Source organism: Gadus morhua, chromosome 5, assembly GCF_902167405.1.
Source record: "Gadus morhua chromosome 5, gadMor3.0, whole genome shotgun sequence".
Taxonomy (NCBI): Eukaryota; Metazoa; Chordata; class Actinopteri; order Gadiformes; family Gadidae; genus Gadus; species Gadus morhua.
In genome coordinates, this window is record NC_044052.1 from 1511148 (window position 1) to 1529032 (window position 17885).

General features: G+C 44.2%; 1 protein-coding gene across 1 annotated transcript in view; it reads left to right on the forward strand.

The window, feature by feature from the left end:
• atp10d (ATPase phospholipid transporting 10D) overlaps positions 1 to 17517 on the forward strand; it is a gene marked incomplete at its 5' end in the record, with an annotated part of 33933 nt that extends 16416 nt beyond the window's left edge. Inside the window, 14 exon segments of the mRNA XM_030356136.1 lie at positions 67 to 278; positions 391 to 642; positions 1170 to 1815; positions 3937 to 4037; positions 4728 to 4854; positions 5905 to 6089; positions 7795 to 8092; positions 8458 to 8534; positions 9349 to 9474; positions 10079 to 10279; positions 13913 to 13993; positions 14099 to 14203; positions 14843 to 15030; positions 15285 to 17517. Coding sequence (XP_030211996.1) covers positions 67 to 278; positions 391 to 642; positions 1170 to 1815; positions 3937 to 4037; positions 4728 to 4854; positions 5905 to 6089; positions 7795 to 8092; positions 8458 to 8534; positions 9349 to 9474; positions 10079 to 10279; positions 13913 to 13993; positions 14099 to 14203; positions 14843 to 15030; positions 15285 to 15417 — 2732 coding nt within the window.
• Positions 17518 to 17885: the final 368 nt, after the last annotated feature.

Below are 17885 nucleotides of genomic sequence, written 5' to 3' on the forward strand. Positions count from 1 at the left end.
AAAGAAAAGTGTGTGTGTGTGTGTGTGTGTGTGTGTGTGTGTGTGTGTGTGTGTGTTTCTGTGTAGCGCGGAGGCTGGCTCTGTATGAGGAGGATGTGTCGGGTGTCCCGGGCCGCTCCCTGACCCTGCGGTCAGGCTGTAGCGTCAGGTCCCTCAGCTGTCGCTCTATGAGCTGCGGCCACAGCTCCACCTCGCTGCACTCCCTGACCAGAGAGGAGGAGGAGGAGGAGGAGGAGGAGGAGGAGGAGCCCCAGGGAGGGGCGCCATGCAGCCGCATGGTCAGCCCATATCCTATCGTTTCTCTGTGTTTGTGTGTGTGTATATTGAGTATGTATATATGTATAAACATGCATACATATGTAAAGGCTGTTCCTCCTGTCCAACCCCCAGGCTAAAGAAGTGATCCCAGACCCTGAGCTGCTGAAGAAGATGAGCTGCCTCCAGGCCACTAGCCTCTGTGGAGCTGAGGCCAGCTGCCTCCAGGCCACTAGCCTCTATGGAGCTGAGGCCAGCTGCCTCCAGGCCACTAGCCTCTGTGGAGCTGAGGCCAGCTTAGAGTTGAACTCCATCGTGGACTTCTTCCTAGCGCTGGCGGTCTGCAACAGTGTAGTGGTGTCCTCATCCGGCCGGCCCTGTCACACGGTAGGCGGCCAACAGTCAGACACTTTCTAATACCACTACCGTGGTTTTGGTTTCAATACCCTCTGTTTTCGATACCCATTATCAAGAGTGAGCTATGCTATTCCTGTTGACCAGAATGGGTTGACCAGAGAGGAAAAAGCATGCTTTACCATTCTTAATTTCAATGCTGATTTTTTGCACAGGAATGTTGTGCAGCTGTTGGGTAACATGCACTGTTTGTACATTGGACAGCAGCAGTCTCACTTTGGGCAGGAATGCTAAATCAATGCAACACAGAGAGAGAGACCTGTAATAATTTATTATCAATTATGTATTCTTTGTATTCTTTGTACTGACTCGATGTCTTGTCCGTTGGTTAGTAGCTGGGTTGTATCTGAACCAAAACATGTGCATATTTCCGCCTGTTCTCTCCAAGGATGCAACTTTATTTCTGTAACTTGTGACACCTTGCTCACTCTGCTATCCAATAATTCAATCAATTAGCTTCTCTCCTCCCCATCCCCTCTCTACCATTTGACCCCCTCCAGCACGCTGATCTTCCCCACAACCTCACCTCAAGACTATTGGCCCAGGGTGTGGCAGGGTCCCGGGGCGTGTCAGGGGCCCTGGGCGCGGCAGGGGTCCAGGGCGAGGTAGGCTCCTCCACCACAGCCACACCGTCGCAGGCGGGCGCCTCGCGGGAGAGCACACAACTTGGCCCAGGCACCGACCTGGTGAGGTCCAACGTGGCACTGGAAAACCCAAGGGACCCAACAGCAGATGTGTTGACAGACATGGGAAACCGAGAGGAGGGTCTTGGTGCCGTGGGGGCCCCCAATGTTGGAACTGAACCCCTAAGAGTGTCGTCCCTGGAGGACCCGGCTTTTTGCCACAGTGGGCCGACGGCGGCCAATGAGCAGCTCATTTATGAGGCAGAGAGCCCGGACGAGCTGGCCCTGGTGCATGCCGCCCGGGCCTACAACTGCACCCTTCGGGGCCGGTCGGGGGACGAGCTTGCCGTGGAGCTGCCGGGGGCCACAAGCCGCCTGCACGTCAGCCTGCTCCACGTCCTGCCGTTCGACTGCACTCGCAGACGCATGTCGGTGGTGGTGCGCCACCCGCTGACGGGGCGGTTGGTGCTGTACACCAAAGGAGCCGACTCGGTCATCATGGAGCTCTCCGAGCACCCAGATGGTAGGTGGAGAGGGGAGCCCACCCCCTAACCCTGACTTACCCTGACTCAGACATGCAAACGGCGCGAGTTTTTTTTGGGGGGGGGGGGGGGGGGGTGCGTCAATCGGTGCGCGCGTACAGTACAGGTGTCAATATTCCGTAATCTGACTGACTGAGAACCCCCGTGCCTTCGAAGTAAAGAAAAGTGATTCCGGAAATGATTTTGCTAGGGGACCAATCAAAGCGCTTGCCGTCGCGTCGAAACATTGGATGCGCATGCGCACGGTAGAGCTTAGATCGGGCTCAGAAAATCAAACCCGTCCCCGAGCCCGTGCAGGTTCTTTCCGAGCCCGGCCCGAACCGACACATTAATTATGAGCCCTAGCCCGATTTCAACCCGACATTTATTTTAACACATACAGTATGTAACTTTGTAAACATTTGTTACTAGGCCTACTCAGCTAAATATATATGTAAGGGATAATGTATAGAACGCCGGTCATTATCGGGAAAATAAGCCCCGACAGGGCGAACAGTAGCCTACACCGACGCGCAGCGAATGCGTCTTGCTTCGCCCTGAAGGGGCTTATTTTCGAAAATGACCGGCGACGTTCTATACATGATCCCGCTTATAACACGGCTACTTGCCAAAACTAAAAAAATAACTTTACATGGTGCGCCTTTTTACAATTTATTCGTTACCAGCATTCATTCATCATTTTTTCACAATGTCTTGTTTTTAAAAGATTTATGATGACTTTATGCTCTGTAAGGTGACCTTAGGTGCCTTGAAAGGCGCCTCTAAATTAAATGTATTATTATTATTATTATTCGTAGTGTTGATCAGCAGAGCAATAATAAATTGTCCGCAAAGACGGTGACGTCGCTTAGCAACAGAAGACACTGGGGTTAACAAGTCACCGGACTAGCTACCAAAGTGAACGGAGTGTTCCATGGCATTGAGAAGACCTGTGTAATAAAGGCCTATAATATTTCTCTTTTTGGCATAGATTTCCCCTCAGATTAGGCCAATAAACCAATGATAAAAATAAAAATAAAAACGCTCGATCAAAGGCCCGGCCCGAGGATAGTGGTGGGAGATATCGGAGAAGGATGCACTTATTGTGCAGCAGGACGCAGGGTGCAAGTGCAGTTGGAAGTGGTCATGGCTAAAATTAGAAGCCACGACTGAGTGAATACAGTGAAGCATAACTTTCCACTGTCTGACTTTTTCAAAAAAATTTAGAAAAAAGGATGTGCTAAATGCACACACTGCATTAAAGAAATTAATTATGCCAGCAGGGGTGTACATGCCCTGTATGCACACTGTAAGGCAGACATTCATCGGAGGAAAGTGACAACAACAATAACCACACAAAGTGTTGCACAGCTTCTCCGAAACCCTCTTCCAGAAACCCCCTAAGCAGCAGATAAGATCAGGGACAGTGCCAGGCCTATACTGCCAGTACCTGTACCTGTGATCGCATATCCAATGCAGAGGTGTGTGTTTGTGTGTGTGTGAAAATAAATTAACTTAGTTTAAAAAGGCACTTTAACTGAGTAACTAATATATTTTTTATCTTTCTAGGCATATAGCATATAGCATAGGCCTTCTCATGATAATACGATACCATGCCATCATATTTTTTCCGACTTCGGGTAGCTCTCTCTTTTTTTGTCATACATGTGTTTGCATCCTGACTAATTCTTACCCTGACCCTTTCTCTGGTTCGCTGAACCAATTTGCCATCTGATTAATTTGCCTCAGTATTTACCAGGCAATCATTTGACCGTATCCGAATGATGGCAATTGGGCGCCCCGGCGGCTCAGTGGGTAGAGTACCCTAAAGGCCCAGTCCTTACCACAGGCACCCGGGTTTGGTTAATGCCCCCCGTTCTTTTGCAGCATGTCCTCCCATCTCTCTCCCAGGCCTTCCTGTCTTACTCTACAATAAAAAGCATAAACCTGTAAAAATTAAACCAAATAAAATGAAGTCATCACTAGAGGTTGCAGTAACGGTTGGTATCATCATATCAGATAGTATTCTTCATTTATAATGGTTTCACATGATCAACATCAATGCAGTATGATGTCAAATGGTGTGTGGATTTGCCTGACATGTCTCTTGTCTCCTTGTATAGTGCCAGCCGGAGAGGGGTACGTTAACATCCGAGAACAAACCCAGAACCACTTAGACGTCTACGCCAGAGACGGCCTTCGTACACTCTGTATCGCACAAAGGGTAATGCTGGTTAATGGGATGGGACCAATTTAGGACTTTATATGTTAATATTTATTGAGTTACAATACTTGCAATTTACTTTATTCATTTATTTTTTGTTTATTTTCCAAATGTATTACTATTGTTATGCATCAAACACCTAGACAAATGTCTTGTATTTGTAATGTCTTACTTGGCAATGACTTAAATTCAAATTTTCATTCAGGCCATCTTTAATGCCAGAAGTACATTTACTTCTGGCATTAAATAAAGTACATTTAGGTCAGTTGTATGGATTTCTGCTACAATGTGAGCCCATTAGTGCCTGATGCAAATACAGGTTTTGGCTGTTTGTAACCTGTAATCGAGACTTGTTTACAGTAAGAGTGAGTCCCAGACCGGTCTTTAATTATAAACAATGCAAGGACAAGCAAAGTACAATAAATCCTTTTCCAAGACTAGTGACATGTTGCAATTAACGGAGAGGTCAGTGTTGATTTTAAAACCTTACAAATGTTTATTGATTGTTAATGTTAACATAGCTATCACTTTATCACTAATGTAAAATGCTTCCAGGGTTGGCAGGCATTCAAGAGATCAATCTGAAAAATCATCCATGTAAAGATTTAGAATCTACCTGTAGATTAGAAGTGTTAGTACAGCAGTGTTAAGACACTAATACGGCTGCTGTGTTTCCCCTCGGGCCCCCAGGTTCTGGAGGAGGACGACTACCGGGCCTGGCAGAAGGGCCAGCTGCTAGCGGAGACAAGCATCGAGAACCGAGAGGAGCTGCTGCTGGAGTCGGCCCAGCGTCTGGAGACCAACCTCACTCTGCTGGGTGAGACAAAGGGTCACACAACATCTGGAGACCAACCTCACTCTGCTGGATGAGACAAAGGTTCACACAACATCTGGAGACCAACCTCACTCTGCTGGGTGAGACAAAGGTTCACACAACATCTGGAGACCAACCTCACTCTGCTGGGTGAGACAAAGGTTCACACAACATCTGGAGACCAACCTCACTCTGCTGGTTGAGACATAGGTTCACACAACATCTGGAGACCAACCTCACTCTGCTGGGTGAGACAAAGATTTACACAACATCTGGAGAACAACCTCACTCTGCTGGGTGAGACAAAGGTTCACACAACATCTGGAGACCAACCTCACTCTGCTGGGTGAGACAAAGGTTCACACAACATCTGGAGACCAACCTCACTCTGCTGGGTGAGACAAAAGTTCACACAACATCTGGAGACCAACCTCACTCTGCTGGGTGAGACAAAGGTTCACACAACATCTGGAGACCAACCTGGTCTCCAAAAAAACCAAAGACTGTGAGCTGACACACACACAACCATAGTGTGTGTTTGTGAGCCGGGGCCCCCCAGTGTGTGTGTGTGTGAGCTAGGCCCCCCAAAGTGTGTGTTTGTGAGCCGCGATCCCCCCAGTGTGTGTGCGGTAGCCGGGGCACCCCCAGTGTGTGTGTGTGAGCTGGGGCCCCCCAGTGTGTGTGTGTGAGCCGGCGCCCCCCAGTGTGTGTGTGTGTGAGCTAGGCCCCCCAAAGTGTGTGTTTGTGAGCCGCGATCCCCCCAGTGTGTGTGCGGTAGCCGGGGCACCCCCAGTGTGTGTGTGTGAGCTGGGGCCCCCCAGTGTGTGTGTGTGAGCCGGCGCCCCCCAGTGTGTGTGTGTGTGTGTGTGTGTGCACACACACACACATATTGCATAGGATGACAGCAGTGAGCAGCAGTGGCTGCTGCTCACTGCTGTCATCCTATGCAATATCCTGCCCTGATATCCTGTTGATATCCTGATATACATGTTTAAATGCCAAAAGTATCACTTTTACACATTCAGATCAAAGGGGGTTGTCTGTTGTTCTCAGGTGCGACCGGGATCGTAGATCGCCTCCAGGAGGAGGTCCCAGAGACCATTGAGGCCCTGCAGAGAGCTGGCATCAAGGTGTGGGTTCTGACCGGAGACAAGCAGGAGACGGCCGTCAACATCGCATGCGCCTGTAAACTCCTGGGACCTGATGACCAGATTCTGATCGCGAACTGCGGAAGTAAGGTGGGCAGTTTACAGTCAGTCAACGGTCTGTATTCACCCTAACCTCAGCTGATCAGGTGATAACTAGTGAGAGGTCATATCCCCTAATACATGTACAAACAGACTAAAGTAATGCAATGTGATTATTATTTATTCATTAATTATAACAAAGCAAAGCAACAAGGCATTAGGACACTTCTATCACGGATCATTCATGAACGATTTGAACGATTACTGGACAAGAAGAATCTGCGCAACCACGTCTAGTCTGCTCAGGGCGTATGCGCTTGCCTATTTCTGTTCAACCTATTTATTAATGATTGCTTCTGTTGTGTGCCATGAACGCACACTTTTTAGGCTGCTAGGTTAGGGGAACTGCTTTTTGAACAGACAGGCCTGACCTGTTTTCTGTGCTTTAACATTCGGGTGCGGTCTCACTTCCTGATGATTATCTGATCAAATGGACGAGATTCACAGTTCAGTTCATCTATTTTCTTACTGATAAGGTTTTTTTTACCAACAATGTCTCCCCATATGAAGGCCTTATTTTCGCAAAACGTGAAAATAAAAGCAAAGGCCATGAAACAGCCTTCCTCTTTCCCGACTCCAGTCAGAACTACATTAGGATTAGGGGTGGGAATTGATACGTTTTTATCAATATCAATGCCATTGTCGATTCTGCCTATTGATCCAATTCCTTATCAATTCTCTTACCGATTCCTGAGTAGTTCATTGAGTGGCAAAAAAAGAGTTCTACAGTCTTCTGCACCAAAAGTAACCATTTTAACCAACCAACCTGACGCAGTCTATTCATACGCCGGTAATCAAACCCCGAGAAGCCCAATCCCTACGAGAGCTTCCCGCAGCCATCCGGAGGCGCACAGAGCTTTTAGCCGTGATATTATTATAAAATTATATACTATCATATAAAGAGCTCCGGGAGTCGCAAACGGCAAAATCACTTTCTCCTCCATGCTGCAGTTCACCCCGGACTGCACTGCACTGAGTTGGCCGGTTGAACGCTGATTGGCTGTTACGTTACACATGTCACTCAGTGGCCAGGCTGTTGAACGCCGATTGGCTGTCATCACGCGAATGTCGCGTCAAAGTTTAAATATCTTTAAAGATTGATAGATTGCGGGGAACATAGGACCCTTTTCCCAGAAAAGGGTCCTATATTCCCCGCTTTTCCCAAAAAGGGTCCTATGCTCCCCGGTATGTATGGCTACAGGGGAACATAGGAGCCTTTTTGGGAAAAACGGGGAACATAGGACCTTTTTTTTTTTAAAAGGTTCCTATGTTCCCCAAGCGGGGAACATAGACCCGGGGAACATAGGACCCGGGGAACTTAGGGATGACCCCCTTAATTCCATGCTTGGTAGACAAATGCTTTAGCATGTTGCTGGTGTTTGCACCCTTACACGAAATGATAGCATTGCACCGACTACATACGGCGGAATTTTCATTGCGTTTGGTGAAATGGAGCCAGACTTGCGATCGCTTCCTACTCCACGATGCTGCCTTGTCGTTCGAAGATTGTCGGAGCGCGCAGGGTCGTCGCAAAATTTTTGCGTAAACCGTAAAACGTGGTGCGGAATCGTTAAGAAGAATCGATAACGTTGGAGGCGTACGATTCCGATGGAATTGGTTAGTTGGAACCGGTTCTGATTAGGAACCGGTTCTCGATTCCCACCTAATTAGGATGTTGTTGATCTTTTTGTGGTAGGATGCATGTGATGCCTTGCTCCAGGACCTCCTCTCAGAGGTTCGAGGCACAGGGGAAGGACCTGGCAGACCAACTTTGGGCGAGGACAAAGCTTTGCCAGCCGCGGCCGTGGGGGGCTTCGTCTTGGTGATTGACGGACGAACCCTGGAATGGGCCCTCCAGGACGAGCTGAAGGGGGGCTTCCTGGAGCTGAGCCGGCAGTGCAAGGCGGTCCTCTGCTGCCGGTCCACCCCCCTGCAGAAGAGCCAGGTGGTCCAGCTGGTCCGCAGCCAGCTCAGCGTCATGACTCTGGCCATCGGTGAGGAGCCTTTGACATCCTGTTAGTCCAGTTGCATCTTCAGACTCTCAGGTCCTTTTTCATGTTTCTTATTTGATGGGTATTTTTGCAACGTGGTGGAACTGAATGAGGGGATTGTGTTGAAGTTTGCTCCAACAGAAGTAAAGGTATTCAGCCTGACTCAGGATTCAGAGTCATGCTGGTCGGCTATTAATCTGCTGCATAAAATATATTATATTGTACAATTTGAAGATTTAATCTTTTAATGTTTTGCTCCAGTTTGGTTTAATCTGTGGTATTGTGATGAAGCTTATGATGGTGAGTTATTTTATTGGAATAATCAAATAAACCACCAGAGAGGAAAATATCTGGTCATTCACTTCCAGGCGATGGAGCAAATGATGTCAGCATGATCCAAGTGGCAGATGTGGGCATCGGGATATCTGGCCAGGAGGGCATGCAGGTAGCCACTGTTACGCCATTAGGGACTACTCTACCATGCTCTGTTAGGCTCTGAGGACACATTGAAGAGGGTATAGTAATCATAGTACTATATAGTAGTGGCAGCTAGGGTGATGGTTTGTGGAATGATGTATAATGTCTGAGTGCTACATGTAGGTGTCTTTTTTTGAGCAAGATTTCTCACTCCTATCTGCTCCTCAAAGGGTACACATATACCACCAGGTGTGACTGTGTATCACAAGTGGGCGTGTCCAACTATATGAGTGCTGGATAGATCAGTCTACCAGCCTACCCAGTGTACTGTAGCAAACGTTGCTCATCTATCCTTCGGACATCTAGATGGACACGCCCACTTGTGATGTCAGAAGAGGCAGATTTGTACGGCTAATCACACTCACCTGGTGGTATAATATGTCACCTTTTAATGTAATTTAAATGAATGGATCTCCTTAATTCCTAAATATGAATATGTCCCTACTCCCTACTGTCCAGTAGGGACTTATTACTGGAGGCAAATGGTAATTTAATTGAATTTGTAGACAATATGAATCTCAGATTCAGAATCCACCCATAAATGGAATATTATTGATAAATATAGATGCAAGCAACAATGGGGGTGTCTTATACAGTATGGAAAGGATAGTGAGCCATAGACCATTAACTATCATAGGCTGTGATTTTGTTTCTCAGACCATGTATGTTTGAGATGGGGTTTGAACCATACCTCCTGCATTGTATGTGCTCAACTTCCTGAAACGTTTCACTTTTAGAGAGATGTGTTTTAAATGTCTTATTGTGCCCTGCTTTCTCCCCAGGCTGTTATGTCAAGCGACTTTGCCATCTCCAGATTTAAACACCTGCGGAAGCTGCTCCTGGTCCACGGCCACTGGTGCTACTCTCGTCTAGCCAACATGATCCTTTACTTCTTCTACAAAAATGTGGTAAGAGGTACACTTCACTCAAGTCTTCTCAAAAGTTTTTAAAAAAATGTTTCATGCATTAAATGCATCTGTTCAGATGTTATTGGAGAATGGTACAGTCTGAGAGTGACAGGAGAATGGTACAGTTTGAGACTGTGGATGTTACAGGAGAATAGTGCAGTCTTAGACTGACAGGAGAATGGTACAATCCGAGATTGACAGGAGAATGGTACAGTCTGAGACTGTAGATTTTACAGGAGAATGGTGCAGTATTAGACACCATAAACTGATTACCACAGTGCCCCTCATATAGTTTGTGTGGGAGGTTGGATCAAGAAATGACAGGTTTGTTAAATGTTTTAAACCGGCGGTTATTTATTATCTTCCATGTCACATGGAAGATAATAAATGGACCAGACCTTAACCAGGTAAGGATCATTGTTATTGTGTGCATTTAGACACTGAATGTAAATTTTAAAATGTGGAATATAGCTTTCTCACATTTTTGTCATTTGAAATAGGCCCTTTCAGCTTACTCTCAACTAACAAAGATTGGAATTAACAATTTGAAAAGAACCAGACCATAGACCACTTTGAACGGTTTTCATTTGTCTTCATTGCCCAGATGTACGTGAACTTGTTGTTCTGGTACCAGTTCATCTCGGGATTCTCGGGGAGCGTCATGACCAACTCATGGATCCTGATCCTGTTCAACCTGCTCTTCACGTCCGTGCCGCCCCTGGTGTATGGCGTGCTCGACAGACACACGCCAGCCGACACCCTGATGGAGCGACCTGAGCTCTACAGCTCCAGGCCAAGCACTAAGGTAAAATGAATACATGGACTACGAACATCTCTAAGGCTCACACTACCTCTATGATGGAATAAACCATCATAGATGGAAACATATTTAAAGGTTCTAATTAGGGATGTCCGATATTGGCTTTTTTGCCGATATCCGATATTGTCCAATTCTAAATTTTCGATTCCGATATCAGCCGATACCGATGTCGATATTTGGGTTATTTTTCCTCAAACCTAATTTAGGTAACATTACATATCTCCTGTTGTGGAATTAACACAACATGCTTAATGTTATTGTGATGCCCCACTGGATGCATTCTTGAATGCAACAAGGCTTTCCAAATGTTAACATTGTCTGTGCAAAATAAGAAAAATACTTCAACTTAATTTAAGGGAAAAGTGCCATGTTTATTTTTATTTTTTTAATGGTCTCAGACAACAGTTTGGATTACACTCTCCCTGAGATAATCTTGACAATGCCCACAACAAATAGGGCAAACTTGACTTCACAAATGATAAAACATTGTACCTGAACAACTATGTGCAACATAGCAGTATGTTTCTTTAACTAAAACTCAATAACCTTAATTGAATAAATGCACAAATATGAGTCAATTACAATGTGCACTGTACTGCACAATTTTGAGAACATTTATTTGAGCTATAAATAAAAAAAAATAATAATAAAAAAAAAAAAAAAACGGTTTTAAGGTAAAAAAAATCCGATCCCGATATTGACAGATATTACATTTTTATGCTAATATCGGGCCGATAATATCGGTGGGCCGATAATATCGGACATCTCTAGTTCTAATCATTGTATCGCACCTGCAAACTTGTCGCTTTTCGGCGACAATCACCGTTTTCTTGGTGAATTGGGACATTCACGTGAATGGCGTAGAACCAAAGAGGTTTTTTTTGGTGGGGGGGGGGGGGGGAAGGCTGTCCTTCATCTGAAACATTATTGGATAATTGTTATAATTGACATTTCTCTGGGCCAATCGGAATCTCAGCACTTGCCTCAGAATCTTGAAGCACACAGCGCCAACTGAGCTCGCCTTTGGATGAGACGCCTGGCTACCGCGCGAGTCTGATGGAAACTCGTAGCGTCAATTGGAAGTAGGGATGTAGCCCTACGGTATAAACGGTATAGAAAGTACACCAGTGTGAATTCGCGCTACGGTATGGATTTTGACGTCACCGTGAGACCGGGGTGACCGGTAGACAGTGTTGTGTGTTACACGTAACAAAGTAAGTAACACGTTAATACAGTAACCTAACTACTTTTTCATGTAAAAAGTAAAGTTACGCGCAACTACTGAAAATATGGTAACGAATTACTTTTCCCAGGGACAGATTTGACAGCGATACTGCCTTCTCAGGCAGTATGCTATTGCGCAAGCAGGCAGGCGCGCAGCAAGCGCTCCTGCTTGCTTGCGTAATAGTCTCATTCCACACCGTATGAGACAGACGCTGGTAGCGGGAAGCTGTCTCTGCAATCAGACATTGCTTCCGCAGGCATTTTGAAAGCCAGTCCTTACGACAAAATGCCAGCAGTGGCACGAGTTAACAAATGCCGTCACTGTATACCTGTGTAAGGACATGGTTCCCTTTCAAAATGTCGATAGAAAGGGCTTTAAAGAGATGGTCAAAACACTCGATCCCAGGTACGCGTTACCTGCCCGCACACACTTCAGCCAAATTGAGATGCCAAAACTATACTGCAAGGTCCGCAAGCAAGTGGAGAAACAAATACATACTATTAAACATTAGTGTTCAGAGATGGAAGTAACTCAATTTTTTATGCAGTTTTGCTGCCTTACCAGTATTTTACCCCTTCAGAGGCATTGTCACAGCCCGGCTCAAGGGAATGACAAGGAGGAGATCACACGTGGTTTTAGTTCAACTATTATTGTTTATTTAACCAACTAAAGATAGAGCAAATTAAAGTGATGCATGTCACTCAGTAATGAGTGCTGTGTGTGGATGAGTGGAGAATGTATGTGCAAAGCTAACCAAAACCCTAAACAAACCTTACGTCAAAGGAGAGCGCGATCAAGTGGCTGACTCCTACAGTTTATATAGCTGAGGAGATCTGCCCGCATGGGTGTTAGTCATTACACTGATCACTCAATCAGGAGGTGCCAGAGGGCTGTCACAGCATTTATATCGAAATTAGAAGATAAAATGAACATACCGTTGTATAATACTGTTACCGTCTATGCCTCAAATCATACCGTGATAAACATTTTAATCCATACCGTACAGCCCTAATTTGAAGGAACTATCTTGTGTTAAATTCGAGGTAAGTCAGGCTTTATGGGGCAAAAACAGCAGCTACTTGAATCAACTAACGTTAGCTACCGCTTTTTTGATGTGATATAATTTACAATAACATAGTATTTTTAGGACCGAGTCAACCTTGCATAAAGTTAGTCAATTCTATCAACATAGGGCTATTTAGATAAATAATCTGGTAAGGGTGTTGTCCTAGGCTAATAAACCAACGGCAAATTTCTGTATAATAAAGTCTGTCATTTGAAATCTTTCAATTGTATTGTGTGCTACAACCTCCGTAATGAATATTCACGCTAAATCCCGCCCAGGGTAGCTCAGAATTCGAGTAGCCGTCTCGAAACACCGATCAGTCCTTGGACCGATGATTTCCCCCCCCCCCCCACCCCCCGACACAGTCACCTTTTTTACTCTGAGGAGTTTGTGAATAAACATGAACAATATGATTGTTGGTAATTCAATTCATAGCCATTAAGATAAGATTATATATATATATATATATATATATATCTATATATATGTATATATATATATATATTAGGGCTGTCAAGCGATTAAAATATTTAATCACGATTAATCGCATTAATGCCATAGTTAACTCACGATTAATCGTATTTTTTTTTTTTATGCTAAATATCCCTTGAATTCTTTGTCCCATTAATTTTTCTCATTTTAATGCTCTTATCAACATGGAGAAGTGCAAATGTTTTTTTAAAAAAAAAACATTTAAAGCGTTAAAAAAATGAACGTCGTTAAAATTGGTTTGCGTTAACGCCGTTAATAACGCGTTTAACTGACAGCTCTATATGTATATATATATATATATATATATGTGTATATGTATATGTATATATATATATATGTGTATATATATATATATATATATATATATGTATGTATGTATGTATATATGTATATATATATATATATATATGATACTTTATTCATACCAGCTGGTATGAATAAAGCTATGTATGTATGTATGTATGTATGTATGTATGTATGTATGTATGTATGTATGTATATATATATATATATATATATATATATATATATATATATATATATGATACTTTATTCATACCAGCTGGGAAAGGTAGGTGTTCAAGCAGCCACCCTACATACACACAACATAACACGAATATACATACATATCCCACCTATACAAAAGAAAACATTAGCCCAAAGTACATAGCCAGGTTGAAAAGAAAAGTTCTATGGATGGTCCATGTTCATAAGTAGCTGTTACTTAGAGATAACAGTACAAAATACTAGCACTAATATGATAGATAAAAAGGATGAAAAAGGTTAAGTGTGAGTTCAGCCTCTAAATAAAGACAGAGTGATGCTTCTTCTGCAGGTCTATGGTTCCTCCACGTTCTGGCTCACCATCATGGACGCCTTCTACCAGAGTCTGGTTTGTTTCTTCATCCCGTACATGGTAAGACAATCTATAGTGGACTCTATACATCATGAGTTACTGAGGTCTAACCACAGCAGGTATTGCCTTTTGATTTGTGATAAAGACTGTATTTCTTTCTCCGAGGCATATGCAGGGTCAGACGTTGGGGTCCTGGCCTTCGGCTCCCCTGTCAACGCGTCGGCTCTCCTTATCATCTTACTGCACCAGATCATCGAGAGCCACACCTTGGTCAGTCCCTGGTCATGTTTACATAGTGTAGATATACGGGATGTATGCATGAGTAATGATCATTGTTTATAACTTCATCAAACTCCCAACTATCAATCCCATTTTTGTTTAGGTGTCATATTTGTTTAGCCTGGTCCTACCAGACTCTCATCGTACTTCATTTAATTTGCTCAGAGAGTCTGGCCACTCTCCATTGACAAACGTTATCTCACTTCAAGACGGTGAATGTTGAAGTTTAAAACTATTGGATCTGCCCAGTGCCACTCTGGATCTCCCATAACCATTCGCTAACGTTTGACTACAACTGAAAGTAGCGCAAAACCTCAACGTCATTGTTCTCAGCCACTCCCTCTGTTCGCTGATTAGACCGGCAAAATTTGGCCGGAGAAAACCCGCAAAAATACCGCAAACGTAGACATAGTACTGAAGGGTAATGGAAATTGAGCGGAAATACGTAGGGGGGCAGAGCCAGGCTAATATTTGTTTATGTTGATGTTGAAAAAGAACATCCCAGAGCTGATCAATTGTGAACACTTGAACCAACTCACCACTTTCACTCTTCCATGATGATATCTTCCCAGTTACCCCTCAACATACCTCCCCTCCCCTTGATTGTGAACACATTGATAATGTTTCCAGATGTGGATGCACATCGCAGTGCTGGTGGGGAGCGGCGTCTTGTACTTTGTGTTCACGCTGCTGTTCAGTGTGTGGTGTGTGACCTGCAGCCCGCCCACTAACCCCCTGGGGGTGGAGACCCTGACCATTTCTCAGCCTCTGTTCTATCTGGTGTGTGCCCTGACCACCGTCACCGCACTGCTGCCAAGGTACCATGCACGCACACACACACACGCATATACACACACACATAGACTATTGCAATGACATCATAGTAGAAAATAATTAAATATCTGTGGAGTTTTCGACCTCACCCTGTACAGTGAAACCACTGACGCCATAATAGGCTATTGAAGCGTGTTAACTTGGGTTGTCCTGGAGGTGTTGCTGTGATGCGTATATTCTATATATATATTAGTCAATGAAGTGCTAAAATTGGCATTTAACCTCCTCTGCATTGTAGGGTCTTGATCCGGGCTCTTCTCAGGAGCAGAAGCTCCTCTTTGGTTGGGAGGAACCCAACAGGCCCCAGGAAACTGCAAGTGTCTGCTGAAAACCCCGGACTGGAGCCCGATGACCAACTGGTTGGGTCATGACAAACATATTATTACTCTTTTCACCCATATTTCCACAAGGTTGGCCATCATAATGGGTCACAGATTTGTTTGCTTATTGGGAAGGCAGAGTTGTCGACTTTACACCAAGGGCTCAAGGAAGTAAGAGTCTTCAGTCACTAATAACCAGCCATAGCAAAAAACTATTTCCATCCGTTGTGATACTTGTCACTCTGTAAAGTGGAACCAAAGTCCGACCATCTCTGGTAAAGGGATGTGATGATGTGACTGCTGTTGTTTATAATACAGGTATTATCTTTTCATTTTTGCTACGTAAAAACCAAGAAGTTGCAGTTCGATTTAGACTTCAAAGTGTGGAAAAAATTATCTATCAGGGATTTCCAAAAATAAAATGTGTTATTCATTCAATATTGTTGAAATGATTCCAAAAGCAAAAGCTTTGAAATGGCAATTCAATGTAACTTGCCCAAATTAGGAACGAACAGTATTTTCTACTATGGGACACCGATGCACCTAAGGATGTTTGTATTTGTTTCTGCTTTTATTTGATATTTATGTTATGACGAAAGTTCTGTTATTGCTCGGTTTTTTATTTAATTTAATTTGATTTCTTTAGGACACTCCGAAATTAAATGACATGAGCAGTACAAAGGCCCAGAGGGTATGTGTACAGTCTGACAGAGACATGTATTGGCCACTGTTTCTGTTCAAACATTAAATGCAAACCTTTGGCTCACATTGGATGTACAGCAGGCTGTTGTCATGACTAGCCGCTTGTTGACTCACTATTTTCCCCTATTCCTTCAATCTCCAAAATGTCACATTTACAATGGGTCAGGCTGGTCTCTTACAAAATTTGTATATCTTAAGAAAAGCTATCGAAAATGTTTCCTAAGATAACTACGAATGTCGACGAGTAATCGGTGCGCCTGACCCCTCTGCGAAAACAAACAAGGTGGCTGACATTTATTTTATTCTCAGTGGTAAATGCAATATTTTATATAGATTCAGCATTAAATGGGTTTGATAACATTTCTATTATGAAAGTTATTCTGAATATTCTTACGCCATACATTGTTAAACCACACGGTTTCTATCATTGCTATGGTGGGTGCTATGGACGCGGCTATCGCTGAGAACCAAATATGGCTGACATTTATTTGATGCTCATTGGAAAATGCAATAATAAAATTGTTTACGCATTAAAATGTGTTCAGATTCAGCTTTATTGGCCAGGTTTGCGAACAAACAAGGAATTTGACTTTGGTCCCTTGGCTCTCTATGTACAACTCTCAACATTTAACCTATTGTTAATATATAAAAAAGCAAAAACAGAAAACAGTACAAAAAAATAAATAATAATAAATATAAATAAACTGTTAAGTATACAGAATAACAATACAATAAATAATAATAATTATAATAATATAATAAAATAGAGGGTGGGGGCTAATTCTGAGCGTTCAACAGAGAGACTGCTTGGGGAAAGAAGCTGACTTTGTGTCGGCTGGTTTTGGCAAACAGTGCCCTGTATCGCCTGCCCGAGGGAAGGAGGTTGAACATTTTGTGACCAGGATGTGAGGGATCTAGGGCGATTCTTGTTGCCCTTTTCCTGACCCTGGACTGGTACAGGTCCTCAATGGTGGGAAGGTCAGCTGCAATGATCTTCTCCGCAGCCCGTATTGTCCGTTGCAGTCTGGCCCTGTCCCGTTTGGTGGCTGACCCAAACCAGAGGGTGATCGAGGTGCAGATGACAGACTGGATGATGACTGAGTAGAAGGTGGTCAGCAGCTCTTTAGGCAGATTAAACTTCCTTAGTTGTGGCAGGAAGTATAACCTCTGCTGGGCCTTTTTCTGGACAGAGTAAATGTGGGGACACCATTTTAAGTCCTGTGAAATGGTTGTACCTAGGAACCTAAAGGAATCAACAGTGGACAAGGTGCAGTTTAAGTCTATCAAGCCCCATGTTCTCGATGTTGAAATGTTGGTTGTCTGATTGTGTTTGTGTCTGTGGTTGTGTTTTTGTTCTGTTGTACTCTTGTGTATGTTAAGAAAGCAATGATGCACTGTGCCCAAGACAAATTTCCCCACGGGGACAATAAAGTTGAACCTTGACCTTGACCTTGACACTGTGTCGTTCTGGATGGTGAGGGGGGGAGTGGGGGGGGGACTTCTCCGAAAGTCCACTGTCATCTCCACAGTCTTGTTGTCGTTTAACACCAGGTGGTGCTGACTGCACCATTGGACCAGCTGTTCCACCTCCTGTCTGTAAGCAGACTCTTCACCATCCTGGATCAAACCAATGACAGGGGTGTCATCTGCAAACTTCAGGAGTTATACGGACGGGATCTTTGAGGTGCAGTCATTGGTGTAGATGGAGAAGAGCAGCGGGGAGAGGACACACCCCTGTGGGGCGCCAGTGCTGATGGACCGGGTTTTGGAAGAGATGCTCCCCAGTCTGACATGCTGCTGCCTGTCAATCAGGAAGC